Genomic DNA, 20244 nt, shown 5'->3' with positions numbered 1-20244 from the left:
GAGGACATTGGAGACGACCTGGAAAAATCTTATTAAAAAAAGCTGAAAACACCTCACATGGGGTTTATTTTTATACTACAAAGGGTCTTAGACTATTTAGAATGATTTTTTAAATTTTGTCCAAAATGTCCATTTTCAGACAATACACTGTAGTCTTACAATTGGACCACCAGAGGACACTGTAGACCACCTGGAAAAACCTTATAAAGAACCTGAAAACACCTCACATGAGGTTTATTTGTATACTACAAAGGGTCTTAGACTATTTAGAATGATTTTTGAAATTTTGTCCAAAATGTCCATTTTTGGACATACTTTAGTCTTCCTATTGGACCACCAGAGGACATTGGAGACCACCTGGAAAAATCTTATAAAGAACCTGAAAACACCTCACATGGGGTTTATTTGTATACTACAAAGCGTCTTAGACTATTTAGAATGATTTTTAAAATTTTGTCCAAAATGTCCATTTTCACATATACTATAGTCTTACTATTAGACCACTGGAGGACATCAACAACCACCTAGAAAAACCTTTAAAAGAATCTGAAAACACCTCACAGACAGTTTATTAATGTATTAGAAAGTGTTTAAGACCATTTAGAATGATTTTTAAATTTTTGAGAAAATGTCCATTTTTGGACATACTGTAGTCTTACTATTAGACCACTGGAGGGCATTGGAGACCACATGAAAAACCTTTAAAAGAACCTGAAATGACCTCACAGACAGCTTATTAATGTATTAGAAAGTGTTTAAGACCATTTAGAATGATTTTTAAAATTTATGTCCAAAAGGTCCATTTTTGGACATACTATAGTCTTACATATGGATCATCAGAGGACATTGGAGACCACCTGGAAGTGCATTTAAAAAAAAAAAAAACTGAAAACACTTCAAGGAGGGTTTATTAATGTATTAGAAAGTATTTAAGACCATTTAGAATGATTTTTTAATTTTTTTCCAAAATGTCCATTTTCGGACATACTATAGTCTTACTATTAGACCACTGGAGGGCATTAGAGACCACATGGAAAAACCTTTAAAAGAACCTGAAAACACCTCACAGACAGTTTATTAATGTATTAGAAAGTGTTTAAGACCATTTAGAATGATTTTTAAAATTCTGTCCAAAATGTCCATTTTTGGACATACAATAGTCTTATATCTTTATCATCAGAGGACACTGGAGACCACCTGGAAAAATCTCATAAAAAACTTGAAAACACCTCACATGGGGTTTATTTGTATACTACAACGGGTCTTAGACTATTTAGAATGATTTTTAAAATTTTTTCCAAAATGTCCATTTTCGGACATACTAGAGTCTTACTGTTAGACCACCAGAGGACACTGGGGACCACCTGGAAAAACCTATAAAGGAACCTGAAATCACCTTCCAGACACTTTATTAATGTATTAGAAAGTATTTAAGACCATTTAGAATGATTTTTTAATTTTTTTCCAAAATGTCCATTTTCGGACATACTATAGTCTTACTATTAGACCACTGGAGGGCATTAGAGACCACATGGAAAAACCTTTAAAAGAACCTGAAATCACCTCACAGACAGCTTATTAATGTAGTTGAAATTGTCTAAGACCATTTAGAATGATTTTTAAAATTTATGTCCAAAAGGTCCATTTTTGGACATACTATAGTCTTCCTATTGGAACACCAGAGGAAATTGGAGATCACCCGGAAAAATTTTTATAAACAACCTGAAAACATCTCAAATGGAGTTTATTTGTATCCTACAAAGCGTCTTAGACTATTTAGAATGATTTTTAAAATTTTGTCCAAAATGTCCATTTTTGGACATACTATAGTCTTACTGTTAGACCACTGGAGGGCATCAGAGACCACCTGGAAAAACTTTTAAAAGAACCTGAAAAAACAACATAGACAGTTTATTCATGTATTGGAAAGTATTTAAGACAATTTAAAATGATTTTTAAAATTCTGTCCAAAATGTCCATTTTTGGACATACAATAGTCCTATATCTGTATCACCAGAGGATATTGGAGACCACCTGGAAAAATCTTATAAAAAGCCCCTGAAAACACCTCACATGGGGTTTATTTTTATACTACAAAGGGTCTTAGAGTATTTAGAATGATTTTTAAAATTTTGTCCAAAATGTCCATTTTCAGACAATACACTGTAGTCTTACAATTGGACCACAAGAGGACACTGTAGACCACCTGGAAAAACCTTTAAAAGAACCTGAAAACACCTCAAAGATAGTTTATTAATGTATTAGAAAGTGTTTAAGATAATTTAAAATGATTTTTAAATTTTGTCCAAAATGGCCATTTTTGGACATACTATAGTCTTGCATATGGATCATCAGAGGACATTGGAGACCACCTGGAAAAATCTTATAAACAACCTGAAAACACCTCAGATGAGGTTTATTTGTATACTACAAAGGGTCTCAGACTATTTAGAATGATTTTTGAAATTTTGTCCAAAATGTCCGTTTTTGAACATACTATAGTCTTACTATTAGACCACTGGAGGACATCAATGACCACCTGGAAAAACCTTTAAAAGAACCTGAAAACACCTCACAGACAGTTTATTAATGTATTAGAAAGTGTTTAAGACCATTTAGAATGATTTTTAAATTTTTGAGGAAATGTCCATTTTTGGACATACTATACTCTTCCTATTGGACCACCAGAGGACATTGGCGATCACCTGGGAATGAATTTAAAAGAAAATGAAAGCACTTCACAGAGGGTTTATTAATGTTGTGGCAAGGGTATATGACCATTTAGAATGATTTTTAAAATTTTGTCCAAAATGTCCATTTTCGGACATACTGGAGTCTTACTGTTAGACCACCAGAGGACATTGGAGACCACCTGGAAAAATCTTATAAAGAACCTGCAATCACCTCACAGACACTTTATTAATGTAGTAGAAAGCATTTAAGACCATTTAGAATGATTTTTTAATTTTTTCCAAAATGTCCATTTTCGGACATACTATAGTCTTACTATTAGACCACTGGAGGGCATTGGAGACCACATGGAAAAACCTTTAAAAGAACCTGAAATCACCTCACAGACAGCTTATTAATGTATTAGAAAATGTTTAAGACCATTTAGAATGATTTTTAAAATTTATGTCCAAAATGTCCATTTTTGGACATACTATAGTCTTACATATGGATCATCAGAGGACATTGGAGACCACCTGGAAGTGCATTAAACAAAAAAAAAAAAGAAAACACTTCAAGGAGGGTTTATTAATGTATTCTAAAGTGTTTAAGACCATTTAGAATGATTTTTAAATTTTTGAGGAAATGTTCATTTTCAGACATACTTTAGTCTTCCTATTGGACCACCAGAGGACATTGGAGACCACCTGGAAAAATCTTATAAAGAACCTGAAAACACCTCACATGGGGTTTATATGTATACTACAAAGGGTCTTAGACTATTTAGAATGATTTTTGAAATTTTGTCCAAAATATCCATTTTTGGACATACTATAGTCTTACTATTAGACCACTGAAGGGCATCAGAGACCACCTGGAAAAACCTTTTAAAGAACCTGAAAACACCTCACAGACAGTTTATTAATGTATTAGAAAGTATTTAAGACCATTTAGAATGATTTTTTAATATTTGAGGAATTGGACCACCAGAGGACACTGGAGACCACCTGGAAAAATCTCATAAAGAACCTGAAAACACCTCACATAGGGTTTATTTGTATACTACAATGCGTCTTAGACTATTTAGAATGATTTTTAAAATTTTTCCAAAATTTCAATTTTTGGACATACTATAGTCTTACTATTAGACCACTGGACAACATTGGAGACCACCTGGAAAAACTTTTAAAAGAACCTGAAAACACATCATAGACAGTTAATTCATGTATTGGAAAGTGTTTAAGACAATTTAAAATGATTTTTAAAATTCTGTCCAAAATGTCCATTTTTGGACATACAATAGTCTTATATCTTTATCATCAGAGGACACTGGAGACCACCTGGAAAAATCTCATAAAAAACTTGAAAACACCTCACATGGGGTTTATTTGTATACTACAACGGGTCTTAGACTATTTAGAATGATTTTTAAAATTTTTTCCAAAATGTCCATTTTCGGACATACTAGAGTCTTACTGTTAGACCACCAGAGGACACTGGGGACCACCTGGAAAAACCTATAAAAGAACCTGAAATCACCTTCCAGACACTTTATTAATGTATTAGAAAGTATTTAAGACCATTTAGAATGATTTTTTAAATTTTTTCCAAAATGTCCATTTTCGGACATACTATAGTCTTACTATTAGACCACTGGAGGGCATTAGAGACCACATGGAAAAACCTTTAAAAGAACCTGAAATCACCTCACAGACAGCTTATTAATGTAGTTGAAATTGTTTAAGACCATTTAGAATGATTTTTAAAATTTATGTCCAAAAGGTCCATTTTTGGACATACTATAGTCTTACATATGGATCATCAGAGGACATTGGAGACCACCTGGAAGTGCATTTTTAAAAAAAAGAAAACACTTCAAGGAGGGTTTATTAATGTTTTAGAAAGTGTTTAAGACCATTTAGAATGATTTTTAAATTTTTGAGGAAATGTCCATTTTTGGACATACTATAGTCTTCCTATTGGACCACCAGAGGACACTGGAGATCACCTGGGGATGCATTCAAAAGAAAATGAAAGCACTTCACAGAGGGTTTATTAATGTTGTGGCAAGGGTTTATGACCATTTAGAATGATTTTTTAAAATTTTTTCCAAAATGTCCATTTTCAGACATACTAGAGTCTTACTGTTAGACCACTGGAGGGCATCAGAGACCACCTGGAAAAACTTTTAAAAGAACCTGAAAAAACATCATAGACAGTTTATTCATGTATTGGAAAGTGTTTAAGACAATTTAAAATGATTTTTAAAATTCTGTCCAAAATGTCCATTTTTGGACATACAATAGTCCTATATCTGTATCACCAGAGGACATTGGAGACCACCTGGAAAAATCTTATTAAAAACCCCTGAAAACACCTCACATGGGGTTTATTTTTATACTACAAAGCGTCTTAGACTATTTAGAATGATTTTTGAAATTTTGTCCAAAATGTCCATTTTTGGACATACTATAGTCTTACTATTAGACCACTGGACGACATTGGAGATCACCTAGAAAAAACTTTAAAAGAACCTGAAAACACCTCACAGACACTTTATTAATGTATTAGAAAGCGTTTAAGACCATTTAGAATGATTTTAAAATTTTTGAGGAAATGTCCATTTTTGGACATACTATAGTCTTCCTATTGGACCACAAGAGGACATTGGCGATCACCTGGGAATGAATTTAAAAGAAAATGAAAGCACTTCACAGAGGGTTTATTAATGTTGTGGCAAGGGTTTATGACCATTTAAAATGATTTTTAAAATTTTGTCCAAAATGTCCATTTTCAGACATACTGGAGTCTTACTGTTTGACCACCAGAGGACATTGGAGACCACCTGGAAAAATCTTATAAAGAACCTGAAAACACCTCACATAGGGTTTATTTGTATACTACAAAGGGTCTTAGACTATTTAGAATGATTTTTGAAATTTTGTCCAAAATGTCCATTTTTGGACATACTTTAGTCTTCCTATTGGACCACCAGAGGACATTGGAGACCACCTGGAAAAATCTTATAAAGAACCTGAAAACACCTCACATGGGGTTTATTTGTATACTACAAAGCGTCTTAGACTATTTAGAATGATTTTTAAAATTTTGTCCAAAATGTCCATTTTCACATATACTATAGTCTTACTATTAGACCACTGGAGGACATCAACAACCACCTAGAAAAACCTTTAAAAGAATCTGAAAACACCTCACAGACAGTTTATTAATGTATTAGAAAGTGTTTAAGACCATTTAGAATGATTTTTAAATTTTTGAGAAAATGTCCATTTTTGGACATACTGTAGTCTTACTATTAGACCACTGGAGGGCATTGGAGACCACATGAAAAACCTTTAAAAGAACCTGAAATGACCTCACAGACAGCTTATTAATGTATTAGAAAGTGTTTAAGACCATTTAGAATGATTTTTAAAATTTATGTCCAAAAGGTCCATTTTTGGACATACTATAGTCTTACATATGGATCATCAGAGGACATTGGAGACCACCTGGAAGTGCATTTAAAAAAAAAAAAAACTGAAAACACTTCAAGGAGGGTTTATTAATGTATTAGAAAGTATTTAAGACCATTTAGAATGATTTTTTAATTTTTTTCCAAAATGTCCATTTTCGGACATACTATAGTCTTACTATTAGACCACTGGAGGGCATTAGAGACCACATGGAAAAACCTTTAAAAGAACCTGAAAACACCTCACAGACAGTTTATTAATGTATTAGAAAGTGTTTAAGACCATTTAGAATGATTTTTAAAATTCTGTCCAAAATGTCCATTTTTGGACATACAATAGTCTTATATCTTTATCATCAGAGGACACTGGAGACCACCTGGAAAAATCTCATAAAAAACTTGAAAACACCTCACATGGGGTTTATTTGTATACTACAACGGGTCTTAGACTATTTAGAATGATTTTTAAAATTTTTTCCAAAATGTCCATTTTCGGACATACTAGAGTCTTACTGTTAGACCACCAGAGGACACTGGGGACCACCTGGAAAAACCTATAAAGGAACCTGAAATCACCTTCCAGACACTTTATTAATGTATTAGAAAGTATTTAAGACCATTTAGAATGATTTTTTAATTTTTTTCCAAAATGTCCATTTTCGGACATACTATAGTCTTACTATTAGACCACTGGAGGGCATTAGAGACCACATGGAAAAACCTTTAAAAGAACCTGAAATCACCTCACAGACAGCTTATTAATGTAGTTGAAATTGTCTAAGACCATTTAGAATGATTTTTAAAATTTATGTCCAAAAGGTCCATTTTTGGACATACTATAGTCTTCCTATTGGAACACCAGAGGAAATTGGAGATCACCCGGAAAAATTTTTATAAACAACCTGAAAACATCTCAAATGGAGTTTATTTGTATCCTACAAAGCGTCTTAGACTATTTAGAATGATTTTTAAAATTTTGTCCAAAATGTCCATTTTTGGACATACTATAGTCTTACTGTTAGACCACTGGAGGGCATCAGAGACCACCTGGAAAAACTTTTAAAAGAACCTGAAAAAACAACATAGACAGTTTATTCATGTATTGGAAAGTATTTAAGACAATTTAAAATGATTTTTAAAATTCTGTCCAAAATGTCCATTTTTGGACATACAATAGTCCTATATCTGTATCACCAGAGGATATTGGAGACCACCTGGAAAAATCTTATAAAAAGCCCCTGAAAACACCTCACATGGGGTTTATTTTTATACTACAAAGGGTCTTAGAGTATTTAGAATGATTTTTAAAATTTTGTCCAAAATGTCCATTTTCAGACAATACACTGTAGTCTTACAATTGGACCACAAGAGGACACTGTAGACCACCTGGAAAAACCTTTAAAAGAACCTGAAAACACCTCAAAGATAGTTTATTAATGTATTAGAAAGTGTTTAAGATAATTTAAAATGATTTTTAAATTTTGTCCAAAATGGCCATTTTTGGACATACTATAGTCTTGCATATGGATCATCAGAGGACATTGGAGACCACCTGGAAAAATCTTATAAACAACCTGAAAACACCTCAGATGAGGTTTATTTGTATACTACAAAGGGTCTCAGACTATTTAGAATGATTTTTGAAATTTTGTCCAAAATGTCCGTTTTTGAACATACTATAGTCTTACTATTAGACCACTGGAGGACATCAATGACCACCTGGAAAAACCTTTAAAAGAACCTGAAAACACCTCACAGACAGTTTATTAATGTATTAGAAAGTGTTTAAGACCATTTAGAATGATTTTTAAATTTTTGAGGAAATGTCCATTTTTGGACATACTATACTCTTCCTATTGGACCACCAGAGGACATTGGCGATCACCTGGGAATGAATTTAAAAGAAAATGAAAGCACTTCACAGAGGGTTTATTAATGTTGTGGCAAGGGTATATGACCATTTAGAATGATTTTTAAAATTTTGTCCAAAATGTCCATTTTCGGACATACTGGAGTCTTACTGTTAGACCACCAGAGGACATTGGAGACCACCTGGAAAAATCTTATAAAGAACCTGCAATCACCTCACAGACACTTTATTAATGTAGTAGAAAGCATTTAAGACCATTTAGAATGATTTTTTAATTTTTTCCAAAATGTCCATTTTCGGACATACTATAGTCTTACTATTAGACCACTGGAGGGCATTGGAGACCACATGGAAAAACCTTTAAAAGAACCTGAAATCACCTCACAGACAGCTTATTAATGTATTAGAAAATGTTTAAGACCATTTAGAATGATTTTTAAAATTTATGTCCAAAATGTCCATTTTTGGACATACTATAGTCTTACATATGGATCATCAGAGGACATTGGAGACCACCTGGAAGTGCATTAAACAAAAAAAAAAAAGAAAACACTTCAAGGAGGGTTTATTAATGTATTCTAAAGTGTTTAAGACCATTTAGAATGATTTTTAAATTTTTGAGGAAATGTTCATTTTCAGACATACTTTAGTCTTCCTATTGGACCACCAGAGGACATTGGAGACCACCTGGAAAAATCTTATAAAGAACCTGAAAACACCTCACATGGGGTTTATATGTATACTACAAAGGGTCTTAGACTATTTAGAATGATTTTTGAAATTTTGTCCAAAATATCCATTTTTGGACATACTATAGTCTTACTATTAGACCACTGAAGGGCATCAGAGACCACCTGGAAAAACCTTTTAAAGAACCTGAAAACACCTCACAGACAGTTTATTAATGTATTAGAAAGTATTTAAGACCATTTAGAATGATTTTTTAATATTTGAGGAATTGGACCACCAGAGGACACTGGAGACCACCTGGAAAAATCTCATAAAGAACCTGAAAACACCTCACATAGGGTTTATTTGTATACTACAATGCGTCTTAGACTATTTAGAATGATTTTTAAAATTTTTCCAAAATTTCAATTTTTGGACATACTATAGTCTTACTATTAGACCACTGGACAACATTGGAGACCACCTGGAAAAACTTTTAAAAGAACCTGAAAACACATCATAGACAGTTAATTCATGTATTGGAAAGTGTTTAAGACAATTTAAAATGATTTTTAAAATTCTGTCCAAAATGTCCATTTTTGGACATACAATAGTCTTATATCTTTATCATCAGAGGACACTGGAGACCACCTGGAAAAATCTCATAAAAAACTTGAAAACACCTCACATGGGGTTTATTTGTATACTACAACGGGTCTTAGACTATTTAGAATGATTTTTAAAATTTTTTCCAAAATGTCCATTTTCGGACATACTAGAGTCTTACTGTTAGACCACCAGAGGACACTGGGGACCACCTGGAAAAACCTATAAAAGAACCTGAAATCACCTTCCAGACACTTTATTAATGTATTAGAAAGTATTTAAGACCATTTAGAATGATTTTTTAAATTTTTTCCAAAATGTCCATTTTCGGACATACTATAGTCTTACTATTAGACCACTGGAGGGCATTAGAGACCACATGGAAAAACCTTTAAAAGAACCTGAAATCACCTCACAGACAGCTTATTAATGTAGTTGAAATTGTTTAAGACCATTTAGAATGATTTTTAAAATTTATGTCCAAAAGGTCCATTTTTGGACATACTATAGTCTTACATATGGATCATCAGAGGACATTGGAGACCACCTGGAAGTGCATTTTTAAAAAAAAGAAAACACTTCAAGGAGGGTTTATTAATGTTTTAGAAAGTGTTTAAGACCATTTAGAATGATTTTTAAATTTTTGAGGAAATGTCCATTTTTGGACATACTATAGTCTTCCTATTGGACCACCAGAGGACACTGGAGATCACCTGGGGATGCATTCAAAAGAAAATGAAAGCACTTCACAGAGGGTTTATTAATGTTGTGGCAAGGGTTTATGACCATTTAGAATGATTTTTTAAAATTTTTTCCAAAATGTCCATTTTCAGACATACTAGAGTCTTACTGTTAGACCACTGGAGGGCATCAGAGACCACCTGGAAAAACTTTTAAAAGAACCTGAAAAAACATCATAGACAGTTTATTCATGTATTGGAAAGTGTTTAAGACAATTTAAAATGATTTTTAAAATTCTGTCCAAAATGTCCATTTTTGGACATACAATAGTCCTATATCTGTATCACCAGAGGACATTGGAGACCACCTGGAAAAATCTTATTAAAAACCCCTGAAAACACCTCACATGGGGTTTATTTTTATACTACAAAGCGTCTTAGACTATTTAGAATGATTTTTGAAATTTTGTCCAAAATGTCCATTTTTGGACATACTATAGTCTTACTATTAGACCACTGGACGACATTGGAGATCACCTAGAAAAAACTTTAAAAGAACCTGAAAACACCTCACAGACACTTTATTAATGTATTAGAAAGCGTTTAAGACCATTTAGAATGATTTTAAAATTTTTGAGGAAATGTCCATTTTTGGACATACTATAGTCTTCCTATTGGACCACAAGAGGACATTGGCGATCACCTGGGAATGAATTTAAAAGAAAATGAAAGCACTTCACAGAGGGTTTATTAATGTTGTGGCAAGGGTTTATGACCATTTAAAATGATTTTTAAAATTTTGTCCAAAATGTCCATTTTCAGACATACTGGAGTCTTACTGTTTGACCACCAGAGGACATTGGAGACCACCTGGAAAAATCTTATAAAGAACCTGAAAACACCTCACATAGGGTTTATTTGTATACTACAAAGGGTCTTAGACTATTTAGAATGATTTTTGAAATTTTGTCCAAAATATCCATTTTTGGACATACTATAGTCTTACTATTAGACCACTGAAGGGCATCAGAGACCACCTGGAAAAACCTTTTAAAGAACCTGAAAACACCTTCCAGACACTTTATTAATGTATTAGAAAGTATTTAAGACCATTTAGAATGATTTTTTAATTTTTGTCCAAAATGTCCGTTTTCGGACATACTTGAGTCTTACTGTTATACCACCAGAGGACATTTAAGACCACCTGGAAAAACCTTTTAAAGAACCTGAAAACACCTCACAGACACTTTATTAATGTATTAGAAAGTATTTAAGACCATTTAGAATGATTTTTTAATTTTTTTCCAAAATGTCCATTTTCGGACATACTATAGTCTTACTATTAGACCACTGGAGGGCATTAGAGACCACATGGAAAAACCTTTAAAAGAACCTGAAATCACCTCACAGACAGCTTATTAATGTAGTTGAAATTGTTTAAGACCATTTAGAATGATTTTTAAAATTTATGTCCAAAAGGTCCATTTTTGGACATACTATAGTCTTACATATGGATCATCAGAGGACATTGGAGACCACCTGGAAGTGCATTTAAAAAAAAAAAAAAGAAAGAAAACACTTCAAGGAGGGTTTATTAATGTTTTAGAAAGTGTTTAAGACCATTTAGAATGATTTTTAAATTTTTGAGGAAATGTCCATTTTTGGACATACTATAGTCTTCCTATTGGACCACCAGAGGACACTGGAGATCACCTGGGGATGCATTCAAAAGAAAATGAAAGCACTTCACAGAGGGTTTATTAATGTTGTGGCAAGGGTTTATGACCATTTAGAATGATTTTTTTTAATTTTTTCCAAAATGTCCATTTTCAGACATACTAGAGTCTTACTGTTAGACCACTGGAGGGCATCAGAGACCACCTGGAAAAACTTTTAAAAGAACCTGAAAAAACATCATAGACAGTTTATTCATGTATTGGAAAGTGTTTAAGACCATTTAGAATGATTTTTAAAATTTTGTCCAAAATGTCCATTTTCGGACATACTGTAGTCTTACTATTAGACCACTGTGGGACATTGGGGACCACCTGGAAAAACCTTTAAAAGAACCTGAAAACACCTCACAGACAGTTTATTAATGTATTAGAAAGTGTTTAAGACCATTTAGAATGATTTATGAAATTTTTTCCAAAATGTCCATTTTTGGGCATACTTTAGTCTTCTTATTGGACCACCAGAGGACATTGGAGATCACCTGGAAAAATCTTATAAAGAACCTGAAAACATCTCACATGGGGTTTATTTGTATACTACAAAGGGTCTTAGAATATTTAGAATGATTTTTAAAATTTTGTCCAAAATGTCCATTTTTGGACATACTATAGTCTTACTATTAGACCACTGGAGGGCATTGGAGACCACCTGGAAAAACTTTTAAAAGAACGTAAAAAACACATCGTAGACAGTTAATTCATGTATTGGAAAGTGTTTAAGACAATTTAAAATGATTTTTAAAATTCTGTCCAAAATGTCCATTTTTGGACGTACAATAGTCTTATATCTGTATCACCAGAGGACATTGGAGACCACCTGGAAAAATCTTATAAACAACCTGAAAACATCTCACATGGGGTTTATTTGTATACTACAAAGGGTCTTAGACTATTTAGAATGATTTTTAAAATTTTGTCCAAAATGTCCATTTTCAGACAATACACTGTAGTCTTACAATTGGACCACCAGAGGACACTGTAGACCACCTGGAAAAACCTTTAAAAGAACCTGAAATCACCTCACAGACAGTTTATTAATGTATTAGAAAGTGTTTAAGATCATTTAAAATGATTTTTAAATTTTGTCCAAAATGTCCATTTTTGGACATACTGTAGTCTTACATATGGATCATCAGAGGACATTGGAGACCACCTGGAAAAATCTTATAAAGAACCTGAAAACACCTCACATGGGGTTTATTTGTATACTACAAAGCGTCTTAGACTATTTAGAATGATTTTTAAAATTTTGTCCAAAATGTCCATTTTTGGACATACTATAGTCTTACTATTAGACCACTGGAGGACATCAAAGACCACCTGGAAAAACCTTTAGAAGAACCTGAAAACACCTCACAGACAGTTTATTAATGTATTAGAAAGTGTTTAAGACCATTTAGAATTATTTTTAAATTTTTGAGGAAATGTCCATTTTTGGACATACTATAGTCTTCCTATTGGACCACCAGAGGACATTGGAGATCACCTGGGGATGCGTTCAAAAGAAAATGAAAGCACTTCACAGAGGGTTTATTAATGTTTTGGCAAGGGTTAATGAGCATTTAGAATGATTTTTAAATTTTGTCCAAAATGTCCATTTTTGGACATACTATAGTCTTACTATTAGACCACTGAAGGGCATTGGAGACCACCTGGAAAAACCTTTAAAAAAAACCATGAAATCACCCCACAGACAGTTTATTAATGTATTAGAAAGGGTTTAAGACCATCTAGAATGATTTATGAAATATTTTCCAAAATGTCCATTTTTGGACATACCTTAGTCTTCCTATTGGACCACCAGAGGACACTGGAGACCACCTGGAAAAACCTTGACTATATATGACCTACATATGTGTATCCATGAAGGATGAAAAGTAAAACTAATCAGAACCATCCTCTGATATAAAGTGTTTCCTTATAGTAGTATTCTATTACTAGTAGTAGAACTATTACTAGTACTAGTAATAGTATGAGTACTATTAGTTTTCTTCAGTACCAGATGCACATTGTTCTTCAGTGCTGCTTTAACCTCAGTCTCCACTTCCTGTTATCGTACGTCGGTGTTCACATGTTCCTGGTTCTACCTTTGGACCACATCAGCCTTGAGCTCAGTGACTGAACACATGAAGATGAACACCAACGAAGAAGAGCGTTCAGAGTTCAGTGGACTGGACCTCTAATGTGAGACGTGGACGTGGACGTAGAAGTGGACGGCAGCAGATCCACATGTTCCATCAGGCTTTGAAGAAAGAGCAGCTTCCTTGTTCGTGTCGTTTGTCGATCCGTGGCCTTCCTTCCTTCCTTCCTCTGTCCTTTTATATAATGTCACACATCAATGGTGACATTTATGTCTGAGATGAATGAGGTCTGTGACCCTCAGACAGACAAACATGCAGCCAAACGGGGTTTTCTTTGTGCATTTTACCGCCCACTTCACTTCATCTGCAACAAAGGTGTTCGTTTATTGTTTTTAGTTCGATACACAATATGGACAAAAGTGTGTGGACACATTGAATTCAGGTGTTTTCTAACAAAACAATAATTAATGTCATAATATAGTTTTATATTAAGATAGACATCATTGCATTGGTTAGTTTGGTTTAAATGATCTTTGTTTCCAAAATGCCTCAGAGATTGTATTGACTTAATTGCTCTCAATGTTGATTTTGTTTTGTTTTTTTAATCCATGTCTATGATTTTAAAAGTTCTTCCTCTAACTTTCTAAAATATTTTTCGTACTCTGACTGTAAATAATAATTTTCTACCATAACTAACCATCTGCTTTCTTCACATCTCACTGAGGAAGAAAAATCTACCATTAAACTTTACGGAAATATTGATGTTTATATCTCATTTTCACTTGCTTTGTTGATTATTTTGTTCATTTTATTGATTGTTTTGTTCATTTTTACTTATTTTGGTGATTGTTTTGTTCATTTTTGTGAGTATTTTGTTAATTTTCACTTATTGTGTTGATTATTTTATTCACTGTCATTCAATTTATTGGTTATTTTGTTCTTTTTGTGAACAAAATATTGTTCATTTTGTTGATTATTTTGTTCACTGTCATTAAACTTGTTGATTATTATTGAGGAAATATGATGTTTATATCTTATTTGAACTCATTTTTACACATTTTGTCGATTATTTTGTCTATTTTGTTGATTATTTTATTCATTTTTACTTATTTTGTTGAATATTTTGTTCACTGTCATTCAATTTGTTTATTATTAAGAAATTATGATGTTTATATCACATTTTTACTCATTTTGTTGATTATTTTCTTCATTTTGCCGATTGTTTTGTTCATTTTTATTTATTTTGTTGATTATTTTGTTAATTTTAGTGAGTATTTTGTTAATTTTCACTTTTCAGAGATCTACATAATATAACACTGGTCAACAACCAATTTATTGTTTCAGTTTTTTGAGCTGATTTAGGATCATTTTGGTGCTGAATCCAAAAATCACATTCATTTTGCTCAATCAGGTCAACTTTCTGAACTATGCTACATATTGTCTTTTTAACATTTTTTCTTACATTTATGGGCATTTTCACATCATATGATACAAAATTCTTTCATATTTCTTGCAATAAACGAGTTCTGAAGATTTTATTTTGGCCAATTTATGATTAATGTTTTTTTTAATATTACAGGTGAATGAAATGGCTTCGACTAGAAGATCTTTCAAAAATAATCCTGACGTATTCTGCTACATCTGCGGTGAATACACCATTGTACCTAACAGGAATCAAGTGATCAAATGATTTTTTTTCCTCTTAAAACCTATTTTGGGTGAGAACTATATAAAAAATCAACTGATAAAGTCACAAAAGTTTAATCAATTTTGTGAGAAGATAAAATTTTTCAAAATCAAATGAGCAAAAAAACCTGACCTGATTGAGAAAAACAGATGTCATTTTTGGATTTAGCGGTGCAAAATGGTCCTAATTCAGTTGAAAAAACCTAGACAACTTGCAAAAAACATTTGTTTGTAACCCAGTATAATATATAAATAATGTCAACTCCAAACTTTTCTCAATTTTAGAGCGAAAAAAGTAAAGTTACATTATGAAAAGGTTTACATCAACAAACTATCCTTTCAAAAGATGTGAATAACATGAGCAAACTGAAAAAATAAGTGTAATTTTAACAATATTCTGCCTCAGTTTATCATTTACACATGTCCATTATAACGTACAGATCACAGTGGATCTACAAACACACAAAACATTTAATAACAGACAGAATATTGTTAAAATTGTACTTACTTCTCTTTAGACATTTCAGCTTGTTCATATTTGTTCAGCTTATTCACATTCTTTGCAAAATTCTACTTTGTTTTAGTTTAAATACATGAAAATATTTACATTTACAAAGAGAAGAATCTGGAGTTGTCATTATTTCTATGTTATTATGATAGTATTTGATTGAATCCTGCCCACTGGAGATTGAATTGGTCTGAATGTGGAACCTGAACTAAAAGGATTGTTCATATCTTCAGTGTAATTTTTGCATTTCACAAATTCATCCCCAGGGCCGGACGAGACTCTTTGGTGGGCTGGATTTGGCCCCCGGGCCGCATGTTTGACACCTGTGATATAATGTATTTTGGGTTTGATTTGTTCATGAATCCTTCCCGTAAATCCACGTTTTCGTTCGTGTTTTTACAGACGACAAGAAGAACAACGTCCCCCAGGACTTCGACATCGACATGGACAACCCGGAGACGGAGAAGGCGGCCGTCGCCATCCAGTCCCAGTTCAGGAAATTCCAGAAAAAGAAGCAGGACGTGAAGTCGTAAAAGCGGCGTCCGTCCAGCGTCCAGCCGTCCGTCCGTCCGTCCGTCTGAATTCACCTGATGTGGGCGTGGTCTTGCATGTCAATTAAAAAGCACCGTCATGAACTCAAACAACAAAAAAGGAAAGGGCGGGGCGGGATTTTCAGGGGTGGTTTGGGGGGTTAAATAGTACTGTTGTGGAAGTCTGTGTGTTATTTAACATATATATGAGATGATATATAAACTATGAGTGTGCGTATGTAAAACTTTCCTATAATTTTGGTATTTGTTTTTTTTATCGAATACTTTACAGTAGCTCTGAAAGTGTTGATAGTTTTTCTTATGTCATATTCAGTGTAAAATACTCATGGGAATTAAAACAAACGCCCCATAAATACATGGTTTCACTCTTAATTGTAGTTCAGGAGGAATATAAAAGCCAAGTTTACTGATATTTTATGGACCGATGCTGATCATAATCAAAGTAGAAGTCTGTCAACGTGAGCTCGTACCATGTTTTAAAGCCAAACTCTGTGTGGCCTCCATCGCATCCTTACGTTAAACGACATAAACCCTCTTAGTTGTGTCTTTACATCGTTGCTAACCGTTGTGTTTGTTTCTGTTTTTTTGTTCCGGTGTGATTTGAACGAACCCTTCGCTCTGTTTGTTACACGTGTCCTGTACAAGCACACAGTACTGCATGCACGCTTGCACAGAATCACACACATCTACACAAACACGCATACAGGGAAATAAATAAATAAAAGATGTGGAAACGGACTGTGAGAGCGTTTAATTTGTTCTAGTTTTTTTAGGATGAGGCTGCATGTATCGTCGTTAGCCTCCTAAGCATAAAAGTCATATTTATTTCAGGTCGTGGCCAATGATGAAAAATGAAGCCGTAAAGTTATGCAGATACCACAATTTGTCCAAAAGATGACTTGGGTAATTATGTTATGAAACTAACGACATTATGGATGTGTATTTGTGTGATTTAATCAAGGCAAGGCAAGTTTATTTGTATCGCACATTTCAGCAACAAGGCAATTCAAGGTGCTTCACACAGGACATTGAAATACAACAACAAAGGAAAAAAACATTTAAAACATTCTAAAAGAAACATGTAAAAGGTGATTAAAAACAGCAAGTACGAAAACAACACATAAAACCCAAAAATATAAAAACACACACACATTACAGTAAGAGTTGCAGTGCAGAATATAAAATTTGAAAAGTAAAAAGTCTTTTAGTCAAAGGCAGCAGTGAACAGGTGAGTCTTTAACCTGGACTTAAAAGAACTCAGACTCTCAGATCTCAGACCTGATATTTTCTGGTAGTTTGTTCCAGATATATGGAGCATAGAAACTGAACGCTGATTCTTCATGTTTAGTTCTGACTTCTGGAACCCAGAGCAGACCTGCACCAGATGACCTGAGTGGTCTGGATGGTTCATACTGGACTAGAAGGTCTCTGATGGATTTTGGGCCTGAACCATTCAGTGCTTTATATGCTAGTAAGAGAATTTTAAAGTCTGTTCTCTGAGAGACAGGGAGCCAGTGTAGAGACCTGAGAACTGGACTGATGTGGTCCAGTGTAGAGACCTCAGAACTGGACTGATGTGGTCCAGTGTAGAGACCTGAGAACTGGACTGATGTGGTCCAGTGTAGAGACCTCAGAACTGGACTGATGTGGTCCAGTGTAGAGACCTCAGAACTGGACTGATGTGGTCCAGTGTAGAGACCTGAGAACTGGACTGATGTGGTCCAGTGTAGAGACCTCAGAACTGGACTGATGTGGTCCAGTGTAGAGACCTCAGAACTGGGCTGATGTGGTCCAGTGTAGAGACCTCAGAACTGGACTGATGTGGTCCAGTGTAGAGACCTCAGAACTGGACTGATGTGGTCCAGTGTAGAGACCTGAGAACTGGACTGATGTGGTCCAGTGTAGAGACCTCAGAACTGGACTGATGTGGTCCAGTGTAGAGACCTCAGAACTGGACTGATGTGGTCCACTCTCTTGGTCTTAGTGAGGACTGGAGCAGCAGCATTCTGGATCAGTTGCAGTCGTCTGATAGACTTTTTAGGCAGACCACAGAAGATACTGTTACAGTAGTCAACTCCACTAAAGATAAATGCATGGACAAGTTTTTCAAGGTCCTGCTGCGACATCAGTCCTTTAATCCTAGAAATGTTCTTGAGGTAATTAAGGCAAGGCAAGTTTATTTGTATCGCACATTTCAGCAACAAGGCAATTCAAGGTGCTTCACACAGGACATTGAAATACAACAACAAAGGGAAAAAGAAACACATTTAAAACATTCTAAAAGAAACATGTAAAAGGTGATTAAAAACAGCAAGTACGAAAATAACACATAAAACCCAAAAATATAAAAACACACGCATATTAAAGTAAGAGTTGCAGTGCAGAGTTTCGAAAAGTTCGAAAAGAGTTTTTAAAAAGTAAAAAGTCTTTTAGTCAAAGGCAGCAGTGAACAGGTGAGTCTTTAACCTGGACTTAAAAGAACTCAGACTCTCAGATATCAGACCTGATATTTTCTGGTAGTTTGTTCCAGATATACGGAGCATAGAAACTGAACGCTGATTCTTCATGTTTAGTTCTGACAACCTAATTAACCTCCTAAGACCCCTAAGTACAAGCTTTTTTTAATTTTTTTTATCAAATAAGTGCCTATAATGGAAACATTGTGATGCAACAGTTTTTTCAGATGCAGTTTTTACAGTTTTTATGGAATGTCCTTTGTGGTGGACATTTTTTTTTTTTTTTTGTATAAAGTTGTGAAATTCTTGACCACAAACATGGACAGAAAACCCATAGCTGGGTCTTAAGAGGATAAGAAATATATTTGTTTGCAACTATTATAAATTATAGCACTGTAAAAACAAAAAACAAAAGAGAAGTAAAAATATGCATGTCTTTCTTAATGCAACTTATAATTTTGTCTTCAAATATTCTAGCTAATATAGATTTAAATGCTAACAAGTTAAAAGTGATTGTATAATCATGCAGCAGAGAAACAAGAGTATTTTCTTATTTAAGAGACCAATTCAGTTTAAGAGGGCAGATTTTATTACGATTGTTGCGTAATCTCATTGTTTATTACGGAGCCTGTAATAAAAGAGAAAAAAAATAAAAGAAAAAAAAATCAGATCAAGTTTTGCAAGATCTCGCAAAAGTTTTGTGAGATCTTGTAAAACTGTTTACATTAAGAGCGATGTTCTTCCAGGTCATCCATTCACAGAACGGAAACAAAACAGACACGACAATATATTTGTTTTGCGATATATCATGATACTATTAAAAAGGCAATTTTTTTGTATGTTTCTTTTTTTTTTAATGATTGTTTCCTTGAAGAATTGAATTACACCAGAAATATGCACAAATACTAAACACATTTTTATTTGATCACAACAGGATTTAATGCTATATCACAAAATGTTCCTGTGTTCAAACTGAAATTCTGTTTTACAGACATTACAGTTTAAGATCCTGTTAAATGTTTATCTTCTATTAGTTCAGAACTAACATCAGAACATTATATTTGTGCGATCCCAACAAAGGAACTAAGATTATTTACTAAAAGAGCGCTAAATAACAATAAATAAGATATAAACAAAAAAACAAAAATGAACCTCCAATATATCTGCATTTGAATAAATACCTAAAAATATCAATACAGTACTTTTTAATATAGATACAGTATCGTGAAATGAAATATCACGATATATTGCAGAAACCT

General features: G+C 33.6%; 1 protein-coding gene across 2 annotated transcripts in view; it reads left to right on the top strand.

Moving 5' to 3' along the window:
* pcp4a (Purkinje cell protein 4a) overlaps positions 1-17267 on the top strand; it is an 81606-nt gene extending 64339 nt beyond the window's left edge. For both annotated transcript variants that reach the window (XM_030153406.1, XM_030153405.1), the window contains one exon: positions 16381-17267. In XM_030153406.1, the coding sequence (XP_030009266.1) occupies positions 16381-16511 (131 nt within the window). In that variant the 3' untranslated portion in view covers positions 16512-17267. The remainder of the gene's footprint in view (positions 1-16380) is intronic.
* Positions 17268-20244: the final 2977 nt, after the last annotated feature.

The sequence above is a fragment of the Sphaeramia orbicularis genome, chromosome 14 (assembly GCF_902148855.1).
Source record: "Sphaeramia orbicularis chromosome 14, fSphaOr1.1, whole genome shotgun sequence".
Classification (NCBI taxonomy): Eukaryota; Metazoa; Chordata; class Actinopteri; order Kurtiformes; family Apogonidae; genus Sphaeramia; species Sphaeramia orbicularis.
This window is presented reverse-complemented; position numbering and strand designations above follow the sequence as displayed.